General features: G+C 44.3%; 1 protein-coding gene across 1 annotated transcript in view; it reads right to left on the bottom strand.

The window, feature by feature from the left end:
* ZRANB3 (zinc finger RANBP2-type containing 3) overlaps positions 1–26,708 on the bottom strand; it is a gene marked incomplete in the record, with an annotated part of 393,324 nt that overhangs the window by 171,863 nt on the left and 194,753 nt on the right. Inside the window, 2 exon segments of the mRNA XM_077447813.1 lie at positions 8,656–8,775; positions 15,987–16,106. Of these exon segments, the coding sequence (XP_077303939.1) occupies positions 8,656–8,775; positions 15,987–16,106 (240 nt within the window).

The following is a 26,708-nucleotide window of genomic DNA, read 5'->3' on the forward strand; positions in this document are numbered from 1 at the left end:
TGCTGTTCTGTAAGGACCGCTATCGGTCCACAATACATAGGGTTGCCGTGCACTACTGCTGACCGCTGCCCTATACTGCAGCAGTCCTTCATTGGTATAGGGACTGACGTACAGTCTGCTAATCACTAACACACAACCTGCTTGTTCCACAAAAGTTCTTATAAGGACTGGTAACTTGGTATAGGGTGCTACGGTACATAGGCTTGAGTGCGGTACAGTCTGCTGTTCTGTAAGGACCGCTATCGGTCCACAATAGATAGGGTTGACGTGCACCACTGCTGACCGCTGCCCTATACTGCAGCAGTCCTTCAGCGGTATAGGGACTGACGCACAGTCTGCTAAACACTAACACACAACCTGCTTGGTCCACAAAAGTTTTTATAAGGACTGGTAACTTGGTATAGGGTGCTACGGTACATAGGCCTGAGTGCGTTACAGTCTGCTGTTCTGTAAGGACCGCTATCGGTCCACAATACATAGGGTTGCCGTGCACTACTGCTGACCGCTGCCCTATACTGCAGCAGTCCTTCATTGGTATAGGGACTGACGTACAGTCTGCTAATCACTAACACACAACCTGCTTGGTCCACAAAAGTTCTTATAAGGACTGGTAACTTGGTATAGGGTGCTACGGTACATAGGCCTGAGTGCGTTACAGTCTGCTGTTCTGTAAGGACCGCTATCGGTCCACAATACATAGGGTTGCCGTGCACTACTGCTGACCGCTGCCCTATACTGCAGCAGTCCTTCAGCGGTATAGGGACTGACGCACAGTCTGCTAAACACTAACACACAACCTGCTTGGTCCACAAAAGTTCTTATAAGGACTGGTAACTTGGTATAGGGTGCTACGGTACATAGGCTTGAGTGCGGTACAGTCTGCTGTTCTGTAAGGACCGCTATCGGTCCACAATAGATAGGGTTGACGTGCACCACTGCTGACCGCTGCCCTATACTGCAGCAGTCCTTCAGCGGTATAGGGACTGACGTACAGTCTGCTAAACACTAATACACAACCTGCTTGGTCCACAAAAGTTCTTATAAGGACTGGTAACTTGGTATAGGGTGCTACGGTACATAGGCTTGAGTGCGGTACAGTCTGCTGTTCTGTAAGGACCGCTATAGGTCCACAATAGATAGGGTTGACGTGCACCACTGCTGACCGCTCACCTATACTGCAGCAGTCCTTCAGCGGTATAGGGACTAAGAGTTTTGTCACAGGGTCATTTAAAAAATGACATGCAGAGGAAGAGGCAGGCCCTTCCGCAGGGGTGGTAGGGGTAGGGCAGGAGCAACAGGCTTGAGCCAAAGTGGGAAGTTGCAGAAGGTGCGTTCAATTACTTTAAAGGATGCACCAGACTTGGTTGAGTGGCTCGCTCAGCCTTACTCTTCTGCACCCTCCTCATCCTCTCGATCTGCACCCTCTTCTTCACTCTCTGCTATGTGCACCCCCAAAGACACTACCACCAACAACACGACCACCACCACCACCACCACATACCTTCCGCTTGAGTCACTGGAATTATTTTCCGATCCATATCAAGAGGACATTTCTGATGCGCAGCCACTCTTGGTATTGGATCAGGAAGAGGAGGTAGCAACAAGCGCTACTCAGCAGTCTGACGCCAGTACCCAGATCAGCCCAAGGAGGAGGTTGGTCCCCGGTGTTGCTGCCTACTCTACTTATAGCGGTGGGGAAGGTGACGTTGATGATGACGTGTCTAGTGATGTCACGTGGGTGCCCACAAGAGAGGAAGAGGAGGGGAGTTCAGAGGGAGATATGGACCAGCAGATAGGGAGGAGAAGCAGCAATGACTTACATTGCACAGCAGGGACAAAGCAGACTGCAAATGTATCAGGAGCGAGTCATCGACCATGTACGGTCACATCTGGCGCTCCCAGGACACCGGCACATGGCTCCGCAGTGTGGGCTTTTTTTAACGTGTCCGCTGCTGACAATAGCGTTGCCATCTGCAATCTTTGCAGTCAACGCGTTAGTCGCGGTAAGCCCAATACTCACCTAGGGACGACCGCCTTAAGAAGGCACATGAGCAGCCATCACCGAGCCCAGTGGGAGCAACGGAACACACAAAGCCACACTGCAGGCTCTCACCGTCCAGCCTCGTCTTCTACTTCTCCTTCTCCTCTCTCCTCACAATTGTCCTCCACTCCACCTTCCATCACGCCAAGCTCACATTTTTCTGCAAAAAGGCAGGCTTCCGTGGGCCTAATGTTTGAGCGTAAAAAAATGATGACGCCGGATAACCCTCTTGCCCAACGGTTGGCGGCTGGCTTGTCAGAACTCATAGCCCGCCAACTACTGCCATATAAACTGGTGGACTCGGAGGCCTTTCGCAAATTTGTGGCCATTGGAACACCACAATGGAAGGTCCCAGGAAGGAAGTATTTCTCAGAGAAGGGCATCCCAGAGCTATATGGCCATGTTCAGCGGCAAGTGAATGTATCTCTGGCACACAGTGTCGGTGCCAAGATACATCTGACCACAGACACGTGGTCTAGCAAACACGGGCAGGGAAGGTATATCAGTTTTACTGCCCACTGGGTGAACCTTCTGACGGCCGTCAAGCATGTAACCCGTGGCACCCGTGTAGATTTGGTTTTACCGCCACGGATTGCATGCAGGCCTGACTCTTCTTCTCCTCCTCCTACTCCATCCTCCTCCCTCTCCTCCTCAGCTGCCTCCTCCTTTTCCGCTGCTAGCGTCTCTTCCACTGCACCGCCCAAGCTCCCCAGAACCTATTCCACATGCCAGGTGAGACGTTGCCATGCCGTGCTGCGTCTGTTGTGCCTGGAAGCAAAGAGCCACACTGGCCCGGCACTCCTTTCAGCTTTGCGTTCACAGGCAGATGAGTGGCTAACACCGCTCAATTTGACAGTTGGTAAAGTGGTGTGTGACAACGGTGCCAATCTGCTTAGCGCATTGAAACAGGGCAAAATCACGCACGTGCCGTGCATGGCACACGTCTTAAACTTGGTCGTGCAGCGATTCCTTGTCAAATACCCTGGGGTCCAGGACATCTTGCGGCAGGCAAGGAAAATCTCGGCCCATTTCAGAAGATCTTACACGGCCATGGCTCGCCTTGCTGACATTCAGCGGCGACACCATCTGCCGGTCAGACGTCTTATTTGCGATTGCCCGACGCGATGGAACTCAACCTTCTATATGCTTGATAGGCTGCTCCAGCAGAAACGTGCAGTTAACGTCTACCTGTATGAACTCTGCGAAAGAAACGGTTCTGGGGAGCTGGGTTTTTTTTCACCGCGCCAGTGGCTGCTCATGCGCGACACATGCAGACTTCTGCGGCCATTTGAGGAGATCACCAAACTGGTCAGTCGCAGCCATGGCGCCATCAGTGACATGGTACCTTATGCCTTCTTTCTGGAGCGTGCATTGCGTCGTGTCATTGATCAGGCTGTGGAGGAGCAGGAGCGGGAAGATGAGGAAGTCGCAATGCTGGATGAATTCCCAGGGGGGGCTACTCTATCTGAGACAAGTCAACAACAGGAGTCTGATGAGGAGTCAGAGGAGGATGGTGCCGGGGCGGATGAGCAGGAGCAAGAAGAGCATGCTTTAAACCTTTCTGGGATCCCTGTTGTGCGAGGATGGGGAGAGGAGAATGAAGAGGACGACATTATCCTGGATGATGAGCAGGAGCCAGGCCACCACACCGCTTCCACTTTAGTGCAAATGGGGGCCTTCATGCTCCAGTGTTTTAATAGGGACCCCCGTATAAAAAGCATGAGGGTCAAGGACCAGTACTGGGTGGCAACGTACTTAGACCCCCGGTACAAACACAAAATGGCGGAAATGTTACCGCCGTCGCAGAGGGCTGTCAGAATGCAGCACTTCCAGGCCTTGCTTCGAGAAATGCTGCATTCTGCTTTTGCGTGCGCTGGCAGAGGAGCAATTCCCACTCCCAGAGAAGGATTTGCGGGTACCAATCCAACAGCGCCTGCAAGAAGAGGCCGGTTTGAAGATGTGTTGGTGACTTCGGATATGAGGTCATTCTTTCAGCCGACCCATCGACAGGTGTCATCCGGATCCAGCATCAGGGAACGCCTAGACCGTCAGGTGTCCGACTACATTGGGTTAACGGCCGATGTGGACGCTCTGAGGAGTGATGAACCCCTAGACTACTGGGTGGGCAGGCTTGACCTCTGGCCAGAGCTTGCCCAATTTGCAATCGAACTGTTGGCTTGCCCCTCATCCAGTGTCCTGTCCGAAAGGACGTTCAGCGCAGCAGGGGGGATTGTGACCGATAAGCGTACTCGCCTAGCTCACCACAGTGTTAACTACCTCACATTTCTAAAAATGAATGAGGCATGGATCTCGGAGGAATTCAACACATGTGATCAGTAGACCATGTATATGTCTATAAACAATTTTTGGAATCAAGCACACAGACCTTCTTAATTCATTTGGCTCACTTCCCTGACCCAAAAAAGCACACCGTACTATATGCCCCTACCCTCCTCTTTGAAGAGGTTGAGCGGTGTCATATTTCTACTGGGGCTGCTTATTATGAGGGGTTCCCACCATCCCTGTGCTGTGCTGACTTCCTCCTGGGTGTTCTTATTATGAGGGGCTCCCACCATCCCTGTGCTGTGCTGACTTCCTCCTGGGGGTTCTTATTATGAGGGGATCACACCATCCCTGTGCTGTGCTGACTTCCTCCTGGGGCTGCTTACGGTGCTGCTGTCAGCGCTGTATGTCACGGAGCTGCTGTCAGCGCTGTATGTCACGGAGCTGCTGTCAGCGCTGTATGTCACGGAGCTGCTGTCAGCGCTGTATGTCACGGAGCTGCTGTCAGCGCTGTATGTCACGGAGCTGCTGTCAGCGCTGTATGTCACGGAGCTGCTGTCAGCGCTGTATGTCACGGAGCTGCTGTCAGCGCTGTATGTCACGGAGCTGCTGTCAGCGCTGTATGTCACGGAGCTGCTGTCAGCGCTGTATGTCACGGAGCTGCTGTCAGCGCTGTATGTCACGGTGCTGCTGTCAGCGCTGTATGTCACGGAGCTGCTGTCAGCGCTGTATGTCACGGAGCTGCTGTCAGTGCTGTATGTCACGGAGCTGCTGTCAGCGCTGTATGTCACGGAGCTGCTGTCAGCGCTGTATGTCACGGAGCTGCTGTCAGCGCTGTATGTCACGGTGCTGCTGTCAGCGCTGTATGTCACGGAGCTGCTGTCAGCGCTGTATGTCACGGAGCTGCTGTCAGCGCTGTATGTCACGGAGCTGCTGTCAGCGCTGTATGTCACGGAGCTGCTGTCAGCGCTGTATGTCACGGAGCTGCTGTCAGCGCTGTATGTCACGGTGCTGATGTCAGTGCTCTGTATTACGGTGCTGCTGTCAGTGCTCTGTATCTCCTGCACCCTCTTGTTTGCCTACCCTGGTCCCTGACCTTCCCTCTCCTCCATTGCCTTCATTAGCTCCATAGTCCTGAATTGTCAGAACAATTTCCCAAATAAAAAAAAAATGCTTGTAGTTATCGATCCCAAATTCACCTCATACATGTATTATGCTATTGTCCAGGTGGTGGGACTACGTGCTACCCCCTAATAATTACCCCGTGGCCGCAAATTCGACCTAAAGGTTTGCGAAATTCGCCTCCCATTGAAGTCAATGGAGCCCGCGGCGAACGGTCGTTTTCGCGAACGTTTGTGTCCGTTCGCGTTTCGCGTTCGCGAAACGTCCCGTCGGAAGTTCGTCCATCACTAACCCTTAATAGGATTTAATTATTTAATAATATTAATAGGGACACCAAAAGAAAAAAATACAATTCAACCAAGGTTTTAACCCTCCTCTATTCTATCTGAAACGTAAAAAATTACAAAAACTTACGCTTTATTTTAAATTGGATAATGTGTATTTAACATGATGAAAATGCAAATCCCTCTTTACACAGAATTTAAGCTTATAGCGCTTTAAAGGACTATGCAAATCCTGGATGGCCATGAACATCTGCCTCCATGCTTATTTAAGTGAGGAAGCAAACCTGCACTGTCAATGAGCACTAAGTAGCGAAATTATGGAGGGGGGGAAAAAAAAGAAAAAAAAAGCAATAGCAAACTACAATCAAGGGTGAAAATGAAGAAATTCATATCACTACCTATTGATAATGATTGAAGGTTATGAAAAACATTGTGCAAACAACACATTATCGCTGAAAACCCAGACTGGGTAGCATCACTATTGAAAGCCACATTAATGGTATGTAAACATGTGTTGGATTGGCCTTGGGAAAGACCTCCTAACTCCCCCAAATGCTTTCTCCTCCCAGTTCCCCATATGCCTCTCCCTCACCTTCTTAGTGCTAAGCGCCTCATAACGGTTCATTGGAAAAGCTCTGGGGTCCTGAGTGAAGTGGAGTGGATGGGGAAGGTGAGGGAGATTATGGAGGAGGAGGAGTGGCTTGCCAACCTTAAAGACAAGCGAGAGAGGTTTGATTCCATATGGGCAAATTGGAGGGAAGATATATCTGGATCAGCCTTAATTTCTTCCAGCTTGGATATAGCTCTGTTGGCACTGGCAGACCCCACATTTAAACAATTGGCCTTGGCTGACCAACGTCGACTAATCAGGTACCACATCTACGTAGCTGTGGACACTAAGACTGGAGTGTGAACAGGAGTCCAGTCACATGAAAGCTCAAGTTAATAGAGAATACTTTTTAGTACATTTTCCTTTATTTCCCAAAGAATGGGTCTCTCCGCTACTCTTTCTGTTGAGAGAGGAGATATGACCACTGGGACTGAAAGTCCGTGACATAGGAGAGTTCCCTGGTGTTTAATAGTGATGAGGTAGCTCTCTGCTTATCTATAATAACGGTTACCTATATTACGAGTGATGGCTTCTGGAATTCTTATATTTTGTATACCTATATTGTTACCGTTTCCTTTTTATTTTATCATATTTCTTTTTGTTCCATTACCCTTGATTTGTGCTTATACAATGCTAAATAAAATAAAGATTATAAAAAAAAAAAAAAAAGCCACACCATATATAACAGCCAAGCTATGCGCCCACCCTCCAGCCTCTATAAAATCTAAAACCAAAGATCACTAAATCTCATAGCAACCCATAAATACAAAGGCCAAATTGGGGGGGGGGGGGGGGGGGCAAAGCTGTATCAGATTTTGCATAATCCTGTTCTACTAAATCTCCCCTATAGGGCCACACGCACACAGGTCAACAGCTTTTACAAGCGTTTATGCACGTTTACAGGCGTCAAGCACTTGGGCGTGAATTCATTTCATTGGCCAGAATAAATAATTCACTATTTTGGCCTTTGAAATTAACGCTTAAACCCTAAACGTGCCACGCCTTTAGTCATGTTTAGATGCGTTTTCAAGCGTTTTTTTCTGCCCAACCTCTGCTGCTCTTGCATGCACTGGCAGACAGTATTTTTCCTGCCTCTAAATCAGTGTTTCTCAACTGTAGTCCTCAAAGCGCCCCAACAGGTCACGTTTTCAGGCTCTCCATTATTTTGCACAGGTGATTTGATCAGCTTCACTGCCCTGTTAATTACCACAGCTGTTTCATCTGAGGAAAATCCTGAAAACATGACCTGTAGGTGCACCTTGATGACTGGATTTGAGAAATACTGCTTTAAACTATGCTAAAATTCCATGGCTGCATGGGCACATAGACTAACATGCAAGGAAGTTTAGAAAGAGGAATGCCAGAAGCCCCTAGTAGAAGATTCAAAAACGTCCAGCGTGCATAGGGCTGCTATTGGGAATCACGGGGCCCCAATACAGCCTGACAGGGCCCCCTTCCCCTGGCCAAAAGTCACAGAGGACATTGTTTTATCAGTCCATTTCTCTGTAGTCACAGTTTACTATGCTTCAGGGGAGAATGGACACAGCAGTGGTTGATACCGATTGTTCATTGTGTACAATTGGGAAAGTAAGTGACCAGTAAATTACAGATTTACCAGCCCCCTCTACCGCTCGCCATTTTGAAAACCCCAGTGTACTCACAGCAGCTCCTGGTGGGAGAGGAGGGAAGCAAGCAGCACTGCTGTAGAAAGGGGGGCACGGGGGGGACCCAGACAGCAGTAGGAAGGGGCACATTTGCTGGAACCATTCCGCCATGCAGTGCAGCCAGAGGGGGAAAGAAGAGGAGTAGCTGGCAGTGTTGCAGGGGGAAGCAGAAGAGGATCGGTGTCTGCTATAACAGTACAGCTGGGCCTCTTGCTCAACATGTTCCCCCTTTTGAACTGATGGGGCCTGGGCCTGGTACAGGAGGGCCTGCTGTACTGCCTTATCAGCGGCCTTAAAAAATAAAAATTGATGCATAACTGCTTTTTGTTGACATTTAACAAATTATCCTTTCACTTTCACATCATTTCCTATAGCTCTCTGCTTATGATCTGTCTTCTTTGCAGCAACGTTCTCTCTACAAGGACTTCAGTGAGCGACATTTCTCAGGGCAGGTTTCCGGATGGTGACAACAGGGAACCATGCCCAAGTGTTTAAATTACCACTTCTAGTCTCCACCAGAGGCCTGTGCGAAGGCGTGACAATGCAGGTGCACAACTGGGAGACTGAAACGAAAAGTGTTATCACCTTATAACAGGAAGTTCCTGAACAAAGACCTTCATGACAGAATCACCTTCATCAAGAGCTCCTCACCTGCCCAGCAGCCTGGATACTCAGAATAGCCACTCTAGTGTCTGGGTCATTCTGAAACTGGTGCACAAGATGTATTCTTTCTGCTGATGGAACACTGCCATCTATCCGGATATAACGAGCCTAGGGGAAAAAATGCAAAATGGAACACAGACTTTTGAAAAAGTTTTAGATACAACTGAAAATGTGATAACCTTAAATAAATCATTAATGTTATTTTTGTAAATATTAAAGTGTTACTAAACCCACAACAGTAAAAATCTGTCTGTATATGCAATGCAGAATAGTATGCTTGTTATACTCACTGTGGAACTTAAGGGGTTGATCCTCTGTATTGTGTAAAAAGGCTCTTTGATCCTGTATGGACAGATCCTCCCCCTCCTGCAGGGTCTCTCTTAGCAAGGCCAGATAAGACACAGTGAGGGTAGTACTGCTGCACATGCTCAGTTTGGTCTCTATTGCCGGAGAGAATATTTCTTGTTTGAGCTGAGCATTTTTAGGTTACATAATATAGACACCACACATATGGGGGCGTGTATACAGATCCAGTCCCTCCCTCCTCCTCCATGCCCAGTAACTAAAAAACAACAGTGGGTGGTGTGTGAATTTCACCCACAGTTTACCCCCTTCTGACCTGATTCAAGAGGGTTTTGCATTCTGATAGACTTCTATGGGACTGCAAAACCTGCTTGAAGAGAACAAAAGCCCACTGACAAAGGCACTAATGTGTATTTTAAACTAATCTTTACTTTGCCAATGTTCACAGAAATGGCTGCCATATTAAAAACTATTCCGTTTTTTCAGGACTCACCAGTTTATAATCAGACACTGATCCACATCAATTGTGCAGTCACATATCATAAGTCTCTGTATATATCAATGGCCAGGGGAAGATAGAAATGAGGAACTAAATTAAAATGAAGGACAAAAAATAGTTGGAGCCGAGGAACTAGAAGGAGATGGAGCCGAGGAACTAGAAGGAGATGGAGCCGAGGAACTAGAAGGAGATGGAGCCGAGGAACTAGAAGGAGATGGAGATGAGGGGACTAAGTAAGAGATGGAGATGAGGGAACTAAGTAAGAGATGGAGATGAGGGGACTAAGTAAGAGATGGAGATGAGGGGACTAAGGAGAAGATGGAGATGAGGGGACTAAGGAGGAGATGGAGATGAGGGGACTAAGGAGGAGATGGAGATGAGGGGACTAAGGAGGAGATGGAGATGAGGGGACTAAGGAGGAGATGGAGATGAGGGGACTAAGGAGGAGATGGAGATGAGGGGACTAAGGAGGAGATGGAGATGAGGGGACTAAGGAGGAGATGGAGATGAGGGGACTAAGGAGGAGATGGAGATGAGGGGACTAAGGAGGAGATGGAGATGAGGGGACTAAGGAGGAGATGGAGATGAGGGGACTAAGGAGGAGATGGAGATGAGGGACTAAGGTGGAGATGGAGATGAGGGACTACGGTGGAGATGAGGGACTAAGGAGGAGATGGAGATGAGGGACTAAGGAGGAGAAGGAGATGAGGGTCTAGAAGTACATTACAGTCTAGGGGGAAATAAAGATAGGGGACTAGAAGAGGGTGAAGGTAAGGGACTAGAAGGAGGATGGGGGGGGGGGGGCTAGAAGGAGGTAAAGGTGAGGGACTAGAAGGGAGTGAAGGTGAGGAACTAGATGGAGATGAGAGACTAGAACGAGATAGAGACGTGGAACAAGATGGTCACTTAAGACAAAAGTCAAACTCTGTATATTAGTAACAAAGCAGTTAACTCTACGTGTTATAAGGAAAGAAGAAGTGTGTTTTAAAAGAGTTGCTGGAGCAGATTACGGAAGAAAATGGAAAGGATCACTTCAAGTGAGTAAATGCAAGGAAATCACTCCATTTTGCTGAGCCTTGTTGGTGGATTATCCCCTTTATTGCAACTATCGCTATTAGAGCTCCATGGCTTAACACACAGTTTGGGCTTCACCTTCCCTTTCTCAAGTGCGCCACAGGATAAGAAACCGGATAATCCCGTAACGTTATTGATCTGCTGCAGTGAGGTCTTTGGATGTGATTGATGACAACGGTAGATCCTGGGTTTATTTTTTGCAATTTATGAACAGTTACAGAACAGAGGCTATCCACAATGTATTGTTTGTTGCATTTGGAAGAGTAATTGTTCTTTTTATCTGAAGTCTTTTTGAAGGTCAATCTTACAAATTTTACATGCATACTGTGGCATGTTTTTATTACGTTTCAAATAAAGATTTGAATATAAGCGCTTTAGCGTTGACCTGTATAATGGAGAAAAGTGACGAGCAAGTTTAATCTAACCCAATAACAATTTTTTTTTCTTTTTTTACGCAAGTCTTACGTAATTTTATTTGATGGAGTTTAAAAACGGAACTATATAATTTCCTATAAATGGCTGGTACGTCTAGGCGGCTGTATCCCAGTATAGCGCTCCCATACCACACTGGAAAACTCATTTGGGTCCCTCCATCTCCCATTCCCCAACTGTAACTTTCTAATTGGCTAGGACCCAGACACACCAAGCATTCGCCCTCAAATCAAGCCCATAAACCAATGACCTGACTGCCTCCGGTATCTTTTAGAAACAGCCGTCACTGGAACAAGTGTCTACCTTTGAAAATTTCTATTCATCTCCTGTTCCAATAACTGAAAAATCTGGGAATTTGAATCACTTCCCGTTTCAGTGCAACAGTCACCAAGATCAAAAAAGTGTGGGGGGGGGGGGGTCTCCCCAGCAGGAAAGCAGAGAGGAATACAAACCTGCCAGAGGTTCTAGTCCTTCCACATAGTATTCAAAACCTAGGAAAGCATAAAACTTTTTAAAGTGCTTCCCATGTTTAGACATGTCCATATTTCTAGAATCAGAATAACCTGTCAACAAGAAATTACACAGGGAAATACAGATTGCAAAATCCTCAACAAATTTAAAATGGATGAGGAGTAATATTTGTTCCCTTAATTTCTGGGTGAAAATTAAATTTTTTACTTTAAACACTTCAGCTCCAGAAAATTTACCCCCCTTCATGACCAAGCCATTTTTTGGGATACAGCGCTGCGTTACATTGACTGACAACTGTGCGGTCATGTGACGTTGTACCCAAATAAAAGGGTTGTCCTTTTTTCCCCACAAACAGAGCTTTCTTTTGGTGGTATTTGATCATCTCTGTTTTTTTTTTTTTTTTTTTTTTGTGCGCTATAAACAAAAAAAGACTGATAATTTTGAAAAAAAAAATATATATATTTTTTACTTTCTGCTATAAAACACATGCAATAAAAAAAATGTAAATAATTATAAATACATTTCTAAATCAATTTAGGCCAATATGTATTCTGCTACATATTTTCGGTAAAAACAAATCTCAATAAGCGTATATTGATTGGTTTATGCAAAAGTTACAGCGTCTACAAACTACAGGATATTTTTTCTCTTTTTTTTTTTTTTTTTCACTGCGACTTATAGCGGGAATTCAATATTGCGGACAGATCGGACACAAACACTTTTTGGGGACCAGTGACACTATTACAGACACTGTTACAGTGATCAGTGCTAAAATAACATGCACTGTCACTGTACTAATGACATTGGCTGGGAAGGGGGTTAACATCAGGGGCGATCAAAGGGTTAAATGTGTACCTATGGAGTGCTTGCTAACTGTAGGGGAGGTGCTTTGACTGGGGGAAGGTAAAGATCCATGTTCCTGCTTAGCAGAAACACAGCAACAGTACACATTACCCTCTCACAGAACAGCCGTCTGCCTTGTTTACATGGGCAGACCGCCATTCTGCCCGTCTCCCGATCGGCGGGTCCTAACAGACATCATGCCTGCCAGATCCGCTGATTGGCTCCCGCTGTGCCCAATCACAGCAGAAGCGGATCACTGGCGGCACGCTCGTGCATCCCATACCCGTAAGTGTCAGATCATGTACCAAGTATGTGGTCTGGTACAGAGCGGTCACCCTGCCGCAGTATATGTGCGTGGGGGCGGTCCTTAAGTGGCTAAAGAATATGTAAACCTTACATTTCATATTCCTGATACATGGCTGCTGTACCATGTACTTGTATGAAAAAGTATCCTGTTCTCTTTGCACTGCTTCCTTTGTGTAAAATGCCTGGTGTTCCTGCCAGTGCCTCTGCTTTTCTATGAAAAGCTGACCACACTAGGCAACAGAGCATAGCAGCCTGCTCTCCTCCAATTATCAGACTGTTCCTGACACACCCCTCTTGCATAGCCATTCACTGAAAGGATCAGTGTGTTGCTGTTTTTCCTCCCCCAGTGAAAATCCCTATGCAGCTGAGAACAGAGTGTATTTTATCACTTACAAAAAAGGGGAAAAAATATTTATAATTATTTTTTTTATATCAATACACAAATGTTTTGCCTTTCATTTCAATTTGAAGTGAATAGGTTGTTTTACAATGCGAGAGTTTACATATATTTTAAAGAAACTCTCCACGATGAATCCCAGATGCTGCTACCTATTTTGAAATTGCATGTTGCCAATAATATCCATATACTGTTGCAAGCTCTCTCTTTGTAATCAGAATGTTAGAATGCGCATATAATAAACACTTTGAAATGCCTATTTGCATATGGCAGGAGATATAAATTGAACAGGTGTGTTTACTTACTTATGCATGGCCATTATAGTGCGATTTACTAAAGCTCCAGCAGTACACAGACAGCCTTTAACAGAGGAATTCGATCGATACATATAATGAGGTTAAGCACAAAGAAAGCTACACATTGAAGACATGTTATAGAAAAATAAAGAGGGACTGCCTCGCAGAGCTTGCGATTAAAGCAGGTTATTAATTAAACTGTCAGTAGCGGTTTATTGACCGCGGCTCTTTGACAATTCGCATTGCCGAGCTATTAATGGCCTGAAATCACCCCCAATTAAGATTTCAGCATCTCTCCTGGGACTTTCCAACACAGTTTTAGTAAATATGAAAGGAGGAAAAAGCTCCGCTTAAGTTAAAGTCAGGAGGAAAATCCTGTCCAATTAATTCAAAGCATTTCACTACGGACAATGGAGTCAGCCACCTTAACCACTTCAGCTCCAGAAGGATTTACCCCCTTCCTGACCAGAGCACTTTTTGCGATTCGGCACTGAGTTGCTTTAATAGACAATTGCGCAGTCATATAACACTGTACCCATATGAAATTATTTTTTTTGCACTAAATAAAGCTTTATTTTGGTGCTATTTAATCACCACTGGGGTTTGTTATTGTTCGCTTTTTTTTCCGTTTGTTTAGCAAAGTTTGAGAAAAAAATAAAATAAATCATAGTCTATTATAAAGTTTTGCAAGCAGGTAATTTTTCTGCTTCACGAATGTGCGCTGATGAGGCTGCACTGCACTAAACTGAGGGGGAAAAATGTTTTTTTATATATTTTTTGGGGATATTATAGCAAAAAATAATGAGTTTTCAAAATCGTTGCCATTTTTTTTTTTTTGTTTATAGCTCAAAAAATAAAAATTTGTAGAGGTGATCAAATACCACCAAAAGAAAGCTCCATTTGTGGGGAAAAAAAGGACATAAATTTTGTTTGGGAGCCACGTCGCACCCGCGTAAATGTTAAAGTGGTGCAGTGCCAAATCGCAAAAGGTGCTCTGGTCTTTGGCCAGCCAAATGGTCCGGGGCTTAAGTGGTTAAAACATACTACCAAATAAGTACTGTATGCTGAGACTTTTGTTCTGCTTTGAACTGAAATAGTTACATCAGGCCAGCTTGGAACAATATAAGTATGTACAGTAAAACCTTGGATTGCGAGCATAATTCATTCCGGAAGCATGCTTGTAATCCAAAGCGCTTGTATATCAAAGCAAATTTCCCCTTAAGAAATAATGGAAACTCAAACAATTCATTCCACAACCATTTATTCAGAAGTCCTTCAGTTTACAGTCCATAAAAAAAATAAAAAATAAATTATAGCAATGTGTTGTGTAACCATAAAATGTTCATCCACAAATGGAAGCCTCCACAAGGGGATTAGAAGCAAAATCCAGCAGGAGCTACAGAGTATAAAAGAGAAGAGAGGTGCCTCCAAGTGTAGCAATATGGTTACATTTAATGAAGGTACAACATTTAGCAACTCACATGGTTGATGATTATAAGAGGGATATCTAAGTACGCAGGGATCTGGGGTAAAAGCTGTCCATAGAGATCATCCTCCGCACCGCCGGCTCTCACCGCTGTCAGTCTGCAATCATGACCAGGAAGACTACCCTGCAGTGGAGTGTTCTGAAAGCGAGGCTTGAATCGCTCGTGGAGCGCAGTGTGGAAAGGAACAATGTCAATGGCAGTGAGTGCGATGCATAGTAGTCCATTATGCTTTACCTTTGCAGGGAATCAAAGAGGAAGTAAACCCATCAGGGTTTACTTCCTCTTTAAATGTAACTGTATTGCCACACGTAGAGGTGCCTCTCTTCTCTTTTATACTCATTTGTGACATGACGCTAATTGTATATCAAGACATCACTTGTATATAAAGTAAACATTTATTAAAAAATTTTACTTGTCTTGCAAAACGCTCTCAAACCAAGTTTTTACTGTACTATGTGTGTCATTCCTGCGGGATCCCCGTGAAGATTGGAAATCACTGCAGTATGAACCGCCACTCCAGTGATCTCCACTAGCATCTGGTGCTGAGCAGCTGCCCTACTGTATCATCAACACAGAAGGTCACCCATTTGGCATGAGCACCATTTAGAGTAGCTTGCGCCAATGAACGTCAAAGGAATGCCAAATGTTCTTTGACTGGGCGAGGCGGAGATCATGACATCACCACCTCGCCTCTCCACCTCGCTCAATTATGGAATGTTTTGCATTCATTGTGAAAAGGCACTTTGTTCCCTGAACAGCACCCGTGCCAAGATGGCAAGCAACCTTCTATGTTCACAATGCAGAAGGGCAGCCGCTTGGCACGAGATCTGGAAGCTAGTGGAGATCACTGGAGTAGCAATGCTTTCTACAGAGATTTCCAGATTTCATGAGGATCCCACAGGTATGGTATGGTCCAAGCTGCACGGATGTAAAAATTAACATACCTGGACTTCAGACTTAAATGATCGGATAATATGCATATTATCTATTACAGTTATTAGTTTCTCTTTTTTTTCCATAAAGTACCATTTTTTTGGCAGGGAGAATTATTACTATTTAAGGAACAAATCTTCTATACAAGAGATTGTTCATACGAAACATCGCTCATATGTCTGGCAAGCCCCGTCTGTGGGTAGGCGTAGCTGGGAGCTCTTCTGTAAATAACAAATCACATGACTGACGCATTTGAATGGAGAGATGGATTAGGTTACCTTGTTCTCTATGGCAGCCTCTGTGCAGGCCTGCAGCATGGAGAGATGGTGTGCAAACACCAAGAACTTCAGCTTGTCATTCTCCAACATCATTTTAATGTAATCCTTCACGGCTCCAGCCTAGGAAATGAACAAATAATTCTCAGTGTCATACTGTGCAATACATCTGATGCAAGGCTGCCTGCGTCTAGTAATCTGCCACAGCTTCAAGATAAGTCAAACGTCGCTTGCTTTACTGTACGGGAGGCAATATGTCAGGGACTGTGCTCTGCGTTATATAATCTTGACATGAACACCCGGCAGGATCATTAATTATAGCAGACCTTCCATGGCAAATGGAAGGTCCTATTTTTGCCAGCCATTGCCCTAACAAAAAAACATTCGATGACAAACCACCACTCATCCCCACCCCAAAAAAAAAAAAAATAATAATACTACTTACCTTGTCCATGGCCTCCCACGCTTGAAAGCTGGAAATTCTAAGAATGTATACTCACCACCCAGTTCTACCAGGGGGCACGGTGACATGAGCCGTGCCTCTCAAAAATATGGGAGGCTGGAGGCAAGGTAGTTCTACCCCTCAAAAATATTTCCTTTATCATAGCTTTTTCTTGGTGGGCGGTGGGGAGAGGAATAGGGATTTGGCTAAAAGCAGACCTCCCATTTGCCATGGAAGGTCCACTGTAAGGGGTAACTCCCTTTGTCAAAAACAATAAAGTTGCAAAAAAAAAAGCAAGCATATACAATTTCAAAACACAAGTCATGTTGTAAAAGGAATGTTATTAAAGATTACCTTTACTTTTCAATTTACAGTGTTGAGATTTTCTGCAAAAAAGCAATGCAATATGGCTACCTGGAGGCGTTCTGTACATAGATACTGTACAAAACACCCCCCAGATATGTCACTTCCTGCTTGTGTGATTGGCTTACTGATTTTATCAGAAGTCTGCACTAAAGATGCAAGTCAGATTTTGGGCACCCCCTGAAAGAATAATGCCGTTTTTAATGAGATACTCCTAAAGAAAATACAATTTTTATAACAGTTTACCTGTAAAATCCTGTTCTTTGAAGTAAGTCACAGGACACAGTCATAGTAGTTACGATGCGGGTTATAAGCCACCTTTAGGTGATGGACACTGGTACGCCCTAAGACAAAAAGTGTACTCCCTATATAACCCCTCCCACTGCTGGGAGTACTTCATTTTTGTAGCAAAGCAATACATGTGTATACCAAGAAGGGAGGGACCTCTATGTCCCATGATGTACTTCAAAGAAAAGGATTTTACAGGTAAGCAGTTATAAAAATCCTATTTTCTTATCATACATCACAGGACACAGAGCCATAATAGGATGTCCCATAGCAATGCCAACTGAAGGGAGGGAGACACAACAAAAGTAGGGCACTAAGAGACTAGAGGACTTATACTGCAGCCTGCAGTACACTGCGCCCAAAGGCAATATACTCATGACCTTTTACATCTACATGATAAAATCTGGTAAATGTATGGACTGAAGACCAAGTTGCGGCCTTGAAGATCTGAGCCATGGAGGTTTGGTGGTGCACTGCCCAAGAAGCACTAACCGCAAAACACCCTCTTCTGAGCTGTATCTTTCCACCTCGAAGTGTAGAAGTTTCAGGTGAGTGGGGAAAATGGGTACATGGAGATAGGCATCCTTGATGTCGATTGACGCCAGAAGTTCTCCCCCTTGTAGGATGGAGACTACTGATCAGATTGACTCCATGCGAAAAGAGCGGATATTCAAAAACCGGTTTAGATCATTGAGATCTAAAATAGGTCTGACATTCACACTTGGATTTGAAACGATGAACAGGTTTGAATAAAACCCCAAACCTTGCTCTTCCAATGGGACCATCGATATCACTCTTAGAGACAAGAGATGATCCAAAGCTGGATCTCTGGGAACGTTTGATCTGAGAAAAATGAGGAGACAGGAACTCTAGTTTGTAACCTAGAGAAATTGAGGAAGCCACCCATCTGTCTTGACATTGTTCCTGCCAGACCCTTGAAAACTGTAGAAGCCTTCCCCCCCACTCGAGCGAGCGGGGGGGGCCCCTTCATAAAGAGGCTTTAGTATTCTGTTTTGTGAGTTTCTTCCCCCAGGTCCTTGTTTAGCCCTGGGACTAACCCTGAGGTTTACCTCATGAACTTGACGGTGGAGGCTGTCGTGACTGCCTGGAGGCTGATGCCCCCAGCACTGGAGAAGAAGCACGTTTTACAGAAAAATGCTTATACTTCTTCTTAACCAGTAAAAGGGAACTTTTCCCATTAGAAATTCTTTGGATATACTTATCCAGATCGCCTCCAAACAACCGTTAACCATGAGAAGGGAATTCGGCCAAGAGCTTTTTGCATGCCGCTTCGGCTGACCAATTTTTTAACCATAGGATCCGACGCACATGTACCAGCCCTAGCATGAGCCGTGAGGCCTGGAGAAATGAATCTTTCATATTGCCTACTGTAAAACACAATGCTTTTGATATTCCAGCCAAATCCTGGGCCTGCTCATCAGGAATAACTGCAGTACTTCTATAAACTGGTCCTTTAAGGACTGAGATACTCCGATCGCTGCCAGTGCAGGGTGAACGACTGAACCTGCAAGTGAAATATAGTTTTTGAAAAGGAACTCTAACTTCTTATCCATTGGATCCTTTAGCATATGAGCATTGTCTACGGGACAAGTCAGGTTTTTATTTACAGAGTATATAGCGGTGTCAATTCCTGGAATTCTCCATTTCTTGTAAAAACTCTTCCTCCATAGGGTAAAGTATTGAAAACTTTTTCTGAGGAAAAAAACTGTTTATCTGGGTGCTCCCAATACATTAGCTTCCTTAGCCATAAATGGATAAGAAAAGAATAACCAGATTGGAGAGGCTTCCGTGAACCCAAAACAGAAGTGGGTTCATCGACGGACTGCATTATTGGCAGTAAAAATGTGGAGCAGACCAATTCAGTGAGAGACTGTACCAACAATCTTTCCTGTGAACCCGATACTTCCGTATCAGGTTCTTCGGAAGAAGAGACTTCAGCCTCTTCCTGGTCCTTGGAGAGAAATTTGTCATCTCTCGCCCCTTGATCCTCAGCATGAGGGTCCTGAGCAATGGACGGGGACCTGATGCGCTTAGTCCCACTCTGGGATGCAATTAAGGCATCCATCTTTTGCTCCAAGCTTAAAATGGTTGAAGAAAAAAACCTCCTTAGTAATAAACACAGGGGCTGCAGTGTTAAGAACAGCTGCAACACTTGCCCCTCCTGATGGCTCACTCTGACCAGCCATTTTACTCTCAGGGGAGGATGCCATCTTTACTGGGCTGGATCTAGGCTTCTGTGTGACTGTAGCAGTCCTTCTAGAGCCCCTTTTTTTTTAGGTGTTTTTCACCCACCTTTTGGCCATAGCCCACTGCACAAAGCAGTGGTACTACCAGAAGGAATGCATCCACTGTTTGAGCAATAGTCCAGCCCCGTCTCTGCTATTAATGCTCAGCCTGATGCAGCAGTAAATGTGTCAAAAGGAATGCCTGTGTCACCAAACCTCTTATATGCCACCTTTGCTCTCGTGTCCCTCCTGCAGCATGTAACAGCACAAATGGTGCCTTTTAAAACATACCTTCCCAGACTGGGCGTTGGAGGATGCCAAGACAGCGATAAGCCCCGCCCCCAACGCCTACGGCCCTTTCCCTCTTTTTTTAAACAGAGCTCTTTCACTGAGACGAGGGGAAGGAAAAAGAGCACAGGGGGCGTCTGGTGGGGAGAGGGACCAACCCCCCCCCAGACTTAACGGAGGTTTGCTGCTTGACAGGAGGAAGAAGAGACTGCTGCTTCCTAGACACAACGTGGGCTGAGAAGCATGAGACTGTAAGTGCTTAATACAGCCCCCCAGTGGTGACACGTAGGCATAACACTTACTAATTTTAAAGGAGACAATCTCTAAGAAAATTTTAAAAACTTCTTAGAAAACTGCACTTACCTTTCCTGCCGCAGGGTTTTCTGTGGTAAACCAACAGACCTAATCTACACCTTTCACGGTGGATTCTGTTAAACCTTCAGGAGCTGGGGATCCTCGAGGAAACCCACAATCCTGGACTTGTAATAGCACCGCCACCAGTAAAAACTTTATGGCCATAATACCAAAAAGTACTGGATCCCGGGGTCCAGCTCTCTAAAGAGAAGCGTTACAAGCAAGACCTCGTTTCTTCGGATATAAGGCTCGGGTACCATTCAATTCGGCCAATAAGACACTTTAAATGGATCCGGCTGCATAGCTAGCCCCAGCAAGGATTGCTCCAGTAGAGCTCAGCACAGCACATCTTCACTCGTGACCAACACCAAAAAACTGAGGTACTCCCAGCAGTGAGAGGGGTTATATAGGGAGTTCACTTTTTGTCTTAGGGCGTACCAGTGTCCATCATCTGAAGGTGGCCTATAACCCACATAGTAACTACTATGGCCCTGTGTCCTGTGATGTACAATAAGATATACGAAAATGGTGTCTATGCGTTTTTATAGTGTATTTTGCAGAACCGCACAACAGGCCATTTAACATCGTTTCCTATGGGACACGGTCACATCTGTGTTTTTTCAACCACTGCATTTTTGGAAAGGGTCAGGGACTTAGGCCTCATGTAAACTGCTGCTGGTAAACGGATGTTTAGGAGCAGTTGGGCATTTTTTTCAACTGCTCCTGAACTCTCCTCTCCTGTTATCTTATCAGTATATGTACACGGGGCTGTTTATAGTTGTTTCTAGGTAGTTTAGGGGCTTTTTTTTGGAACCCAAAAAATTTGTTCGAAAGCTGTGTTTAGAGGTATTTCAAACACCAAACGTGGCTAAATGCGGTAACTCGCGCTTAGCCGCAATTCCTTTACAGGCGTTTTACATTTTTGGACATTTAAAACACACATATACACAGATATATATATATATATATATATATATATATATATATATATATATATATATTATTTTTATTTATTTTTATTTCAAACGCTCCTAGACGCAAGTGCGGCTAAACGCGACATGTAAACACGGCATATAAACACGGCTAAGCGGCCATTTTTAGATGCCAGTTTCTAGAGTTAAATCATGCAGGAGAGGTTGAACAATGTCCCTCGTACATGGAGCCTTAATTAAATGCAGCATTTTTGGTTCAATAGACAAACAGAAAAAATATGTTTTTTTATGCGTTTTTGATGTGTTTTGCACTTTTTAATCTGCCTAACATATACATCTCCCCTTAAGAAATAAAAAAGCATTAAAATGCAAAGCATCGAAAACGCGTTAACAAAGAAAAGAAAAAAAAAACAGCAAAATGCACCACAAAAAGCACTGCAGGAATTAATCAAAAGCAAACTGCATAGGTGTAAACCAGACCTAAAGTGATGAAGTCCCTGCAGTTTTCCTCAGAGCCCTACAGGTGCAGCAGCTTATTGATAATTATAAAGCCACTCCCAAACAGATTCACTCAGGGCACAAAAACAGACAAACAGGTTAAAAAAAGGGTAGGAATCTGCAACAAAGTTTAGTCTTTGCAATGTACATAGATCAGCCAGAGGGGAACATTTTTTTTTATCAACAATTAAGTTAATTCAGCTCTCTAATCCTTAATGATGGATTGTACAAAATATAATGTCTGGTGTGCTGCTATGGCATATGGCACACTCCCATAGAGGGGTAAAATTCCCATTGTGAACAATATAAGACATACATTCAGCCCCAAATACCTAATGTGATGGGAAATGTTCTATTTTCTTCAGGAAAAGGACAAGGCTTTCACACTTTCCTACATATTGTTATCCAGAAAATCAGGCAGGTGTCAGACACACAGATACAATCGATCTGTCAAACGATCCTTTCTGATGAAAGAACTTTCTATAAACAATTAGGCTCAGATTGGTCCAGAGTAAATGTTTAAATCTTTACAGAAGCAGGCAACCAAAGTAGTTGTGTTTTCTCCAGGAAGATCCAAACCAGCGGATGGATTCTTCACTCAAGAGGGCCTTGGCTGAGAAATGTCTAGAAAGGTTGGGAGTGAGTGCAGACACAGGATAGTCCCCAAATGCAACTGAAACTGTCAATGGTCAAAAAACATTCTATGTCTACAAAGACCTCGAAAAAGCATAACAGAGAGGAGCCATAACTTCATGTGTCTCCAGAGCATTCTGTGGCCACAATACTCTTAAACCTTACATAGAGATCAACTTAATGGATTTTTCTTTTTTTTAAACTCTATCTACTATGTAGCTAAGTAAGCACTGGGATAATCAATAATGCAGATAGGATCTTCAATCCACAAAGCTGACACTTGGATCTTCCCACCAACACCACGTATTACCTGCACCTTGCCATTGGTCACAGGAATTTATGTATTGCCTCTTTTATTATTATTATACAGGTTTTATATAGTGCCAACAGTTTGCGTAGCGCTTTACAACATGAGGGAATCAGAGGGCCCTGCTCGTTAGAGCTTACAATCTAAAAAGGAAGGGTCAATTGATACGAAGGTAATAGCTGTGGGGAGATGAGCTGATGGAGGAAGAAAAACAGTGTTAGTTAGAAGCAGGATAGACTTCTTTGAAGAGAAGGGTTTTCAGGGATCGCCTAAAGATGGATAGATTAGGTGACAGTTGGACAGATTGGGGCAGGGAGTTCCAAAGAATGGGAGAAGCTCTGGAGAAATCCTGGAGGCGAGCATGGGAGGAGGTGACAAGGGAGCTAGAGAGCAGGAGGTCTTGGGATGAATGAAGAGAGCGTCTTGTTTGGTATTTTGGGACTAGGTTAGGCCCCTTTCACACTGGGGCGGTGTGGGCGTCGGCGGGAAAGCGCCGCTAATTTTAGCGGTGGGAGGCGGCCACTAGCGGGGCGGTTTTAACCCCTGCCAGCGGGCCAAAAATGGTTAAAATCACCCGCAAAGCGACGCTGCAGCGGCGCTTTGCTGGCAGTATAGCTGCGCTTCCCCATTGATTTCACCACTACACCACTCCTTTCACCACTCCAAAGATGCGGCTACAGGACTTTTTTCACCATCCTGCTAGCACACCGCTCCAGTGTGAAAGCCCTCCGGCTTTCACACTGGAGTGAAAGGGGCTGTTTTTTCAGGCGCTACACAGTCGCTATTTTTAGCGCTGTAGCGCCTGAAAACCGCCCCAGTGTGGAAGGGGCCTTAGGGATGTAGCTGGGGGCAGAGTTATGGATGGCTTTGTAAATTATTGTTAGTACTTTTAATTTTATTCATTGGGTGATTGGACGGCAGTGGAGGGATTGGCAGAGAGGGGTGGAGGACATTGAATGGCTGTTAAGGTGTATGAGTCTGGCAGCGGCATTCATTATGGACTGAAGGGAGGATAGTCTATGTAAAGGTAACCCAATGAGGAGGGAGTTGCAGTAGTCGAGGCGAGAGATGACCAGGGAGTGAATAAGAAGCTTGGTGGTACCATTAGTTAAAAAGGGGCGTATTCTGGAAATGTTGCGGAGGCTAAGGCGGCATGATTTGGACAGGGATTGTATGTGGGCCTAAAAGGACAGTTCAGAGTCTAAGGCTACCCCTAGCACCCTGGCATGTGGGGACGGACTGATAGATGTGCCATTGATCTTTACAGAGAAGATCAACTGTAAAGCATGGCAAGAGGTATACGGGGTGGCCCTAAGGTATGTACAGGCATCTCCCAATCCTTGAAGTGATTTCATGTGTGCAGTATAAAAATATATTATTGAAAGATGATGCCCAGCCATTAAGAAAAGAGAATGGCCACAAGTCTATGGGCAATCTTAATGAGCAAGCTAGGGGCGAATGAGTAGTCTATGAAGGATTTTCCCAACAGACTGCAATTGTTATATCCCTCACTCCCACCCCCAAAGGTCAGCCAGGCCTATATCACCATTCCCATCCAAAAAAAACGCGCAATTCCTGAACCTCGACACTAGTCACTGGGATTTATGCATTGCCTCGTTTACTGAATGTGAAGCATAGGAAGAGGCATAAAGGGTGTCCCAAACAGACTGAAATTGTTATATCACCCACTTCACCCCCAAAGGTTAGCCAGAGCTGGAATATCCCCACTTCCATCCCAATACAATGCAGTTCCTGCACCTTGACACTGGTCACTAGGATTTATGTATTGCCTCACTTAGTGAATGTGAAAGCATAGGAAGAGGTTAAAAGAGTGTCCTAAGGTTAAAAGGGTGTGCCAAGGATATGTCATTAATACCCCAGCCAATAAGAAAACAAATACAAATCTATGGACACCCTGGCTAAGGAATCTAAGATTGGGTAATTAGTCCATAAAGGATTTTACCAACAGACTGCAATCGTTATATCCAACAGAAAGAAAGGGTGCCAGGTCACCAGAAGTGGTAGAGTCACTTACGTGATGCCCTTTCTTTCTGTTGCATGTTCTTGAGGGATTCCAATACCAGTAAGGAGCTGCTGGAGACAAAATATATCATAAATCCTGTGTACCAACACTGACTGCATGGACCTTTTTGGATGCAACTACATTTATGGACTTTGGGTTGTCACTTATACCTACTAATCGATATTAGTTTACGGCTGCCTGTATGCCAGTGGAGTGCTGATTCCCTGGTGGAATTCAGTGTCTGCATTCTTGCAATGGTTGTATTACTCACTACCCCCCCCCCCCCCCTCAAAGTTTAGCCAAGGCTCAAATCACACCGCCCCCCCCCCCCCCCATGTAAATACCATGGAGTCACTGCACCTTGCAATTGGTCATTAAGATTTATGTATTGCCTCCTTTACTGACTGTGAAACATGGGAAAAGGTATAAAGAGTGCCCCCCAGGGTATGTACAGGTAGCTCAGAATCGTTGAAGTGAATTCATGTGTCATAAAATCAATTGACAGCAATTGCCACCCAAACTTCCGTAATCACGTGGGGTGCGATGGCAGAATCGGAATCCGTGATCCCAGAATTTAGGGTGTTCTGCTTTGCTGGCAAATGATATTTATCTTCTATGCGCATACAGATTTTTATACTTTGAAAGTAGCCATTTAGCTTTCTTTTTTCAATAAACCCTACTTTAATAACACATAGAAAAGTAATTTGGGACTTTAAATGAAACTAATGAGATTAATTTCATTTAAAGTCCCAACACGTGTTGCCAAGTTGATATATTTTCATGCACCCTTGATGTTTATTATACATGTAGATGCATCTGTTTACACACACGATCAATACTTTTTAATTGTTTTCTACCATTTATAAGCATTTTTACATCTTTGCAAGTTATTAAATATGTCTTTCTATCAATTTACCATCACAATGTCATTAGTTTCATTTAAAGTCTCAAATTTCTTTTCTATGTACCTGAACCCAGGATGGAGGCACACCACACATTTGCTTCCTTCATTTAAAGTCCCAGAAATTCCCCCCTTTAGTTATCTACTTTAAAAGCATTACGCTATTGGAGCTTGTTTATTTGTATGATCATTTTCTGTTCCTGGGTGATTGGGATGTCCCGCTGTGAGGGGAGATTACGGTATAGGATCCATCCACAATTTCATTGCCCTAGGACATTGATGGCGAACCTTGGCACCCCCAGATGTTTTGGAACCACATTTCCCATGATACTCTGCAGTGTAGTGGAGCATCATGTGAAATGTAGTTGCAAAACATCTGGGGTGCCAAGGTTCGCCATCACTGCCCTAGGAGCTTGTTTTTTTGCTACCCCGCAGTCTGCTTGCCTGTTTGCCTATCCTAGAGATAGGTGGTCCCGACTATCAGGTAAGAGTCCTTGACTACCGAAAAACTGAAAACTCTGCATCAAGTCACTTGGTGGTGGATATTTATTTATTACTTTTGGACTTTCATTATACTTAAAGGACTCATTCACATTTAGATTTTGTAGTGTTTTTCATTATCTTTTTGCTTTTTTTGCACAATGCACTTAATGATGTTTCACCGAATTAGTGTGTCACGGTACTATTAGTACCTACTTATATCTATTGACTAGCACAATTTTTTTCTGTTTTTGTATGCTACTTGTTAATCACTGCAGTCCTCATTTCACATTATATTTTCGCACACTATACACCCTCTTTATGAACATAAAATATTTTCCCAAATGACTGCAATTGTTGTACAGTATCCCTCAATCTATCCCTGCAGTTTCCCCAAGGCTTGAATATCCTCCCACCTCCCCTCACAGGCATAAATATGGACACTATCAGCATGCACAAATATTTATGGATACGCAGCTCATAGTATGAGAAGTCTACACCAAGACACACTGAGCAAAAAATTTGTAAAGAACATAAAAAATAAAATAAACACTAACATGTACCTGTGTAGCTTGTCATGCTCAGTACCATCTAAGAAAACCGCATCCACATACACAGAATTCGGAGAATTTTGTTAAATTGGAAAATTTATACCATTTCTATTTTACTGGCTGCACTTCATTGTATATTAAAGAACAATAGATGATAATTCAATTTATTATGCAGAAAATGCCCAATTGTAGCATGTATATTTAATTAGGCTATAAATAAGTTTTTGCACATTTATAGCCTCTTTCCAATAAATATTACATTTCAAAGTACCCGTTTTCCCAAAGAGACAATAACGACTGAATCTAATAGAAAAAAAAAATTAAAAATTTAAGTACAGTACTTCGAAGACAAAGAAGGACAAATCTTCAAAACAGGAGTCTCACTTTCCTGTTGGAATTTTTTTATTTTTTTTATTTTG

This window comes from Lithobates pipiens, unplaced genomic scaffold (genome assembly GCF_037356315.1).
Source record: "Lithobates pipiens isolate NorthernLeopardFrog02 unplaced genomic scaffold, aLitPip1_a1.2 Scaffold_22, whole genome shotgun sequence".
NCBI lineage: Eukaryota > Metazoa > Chordata > Amphibia > Anura > Ranidae > Lithobates > Lithobates pipiens.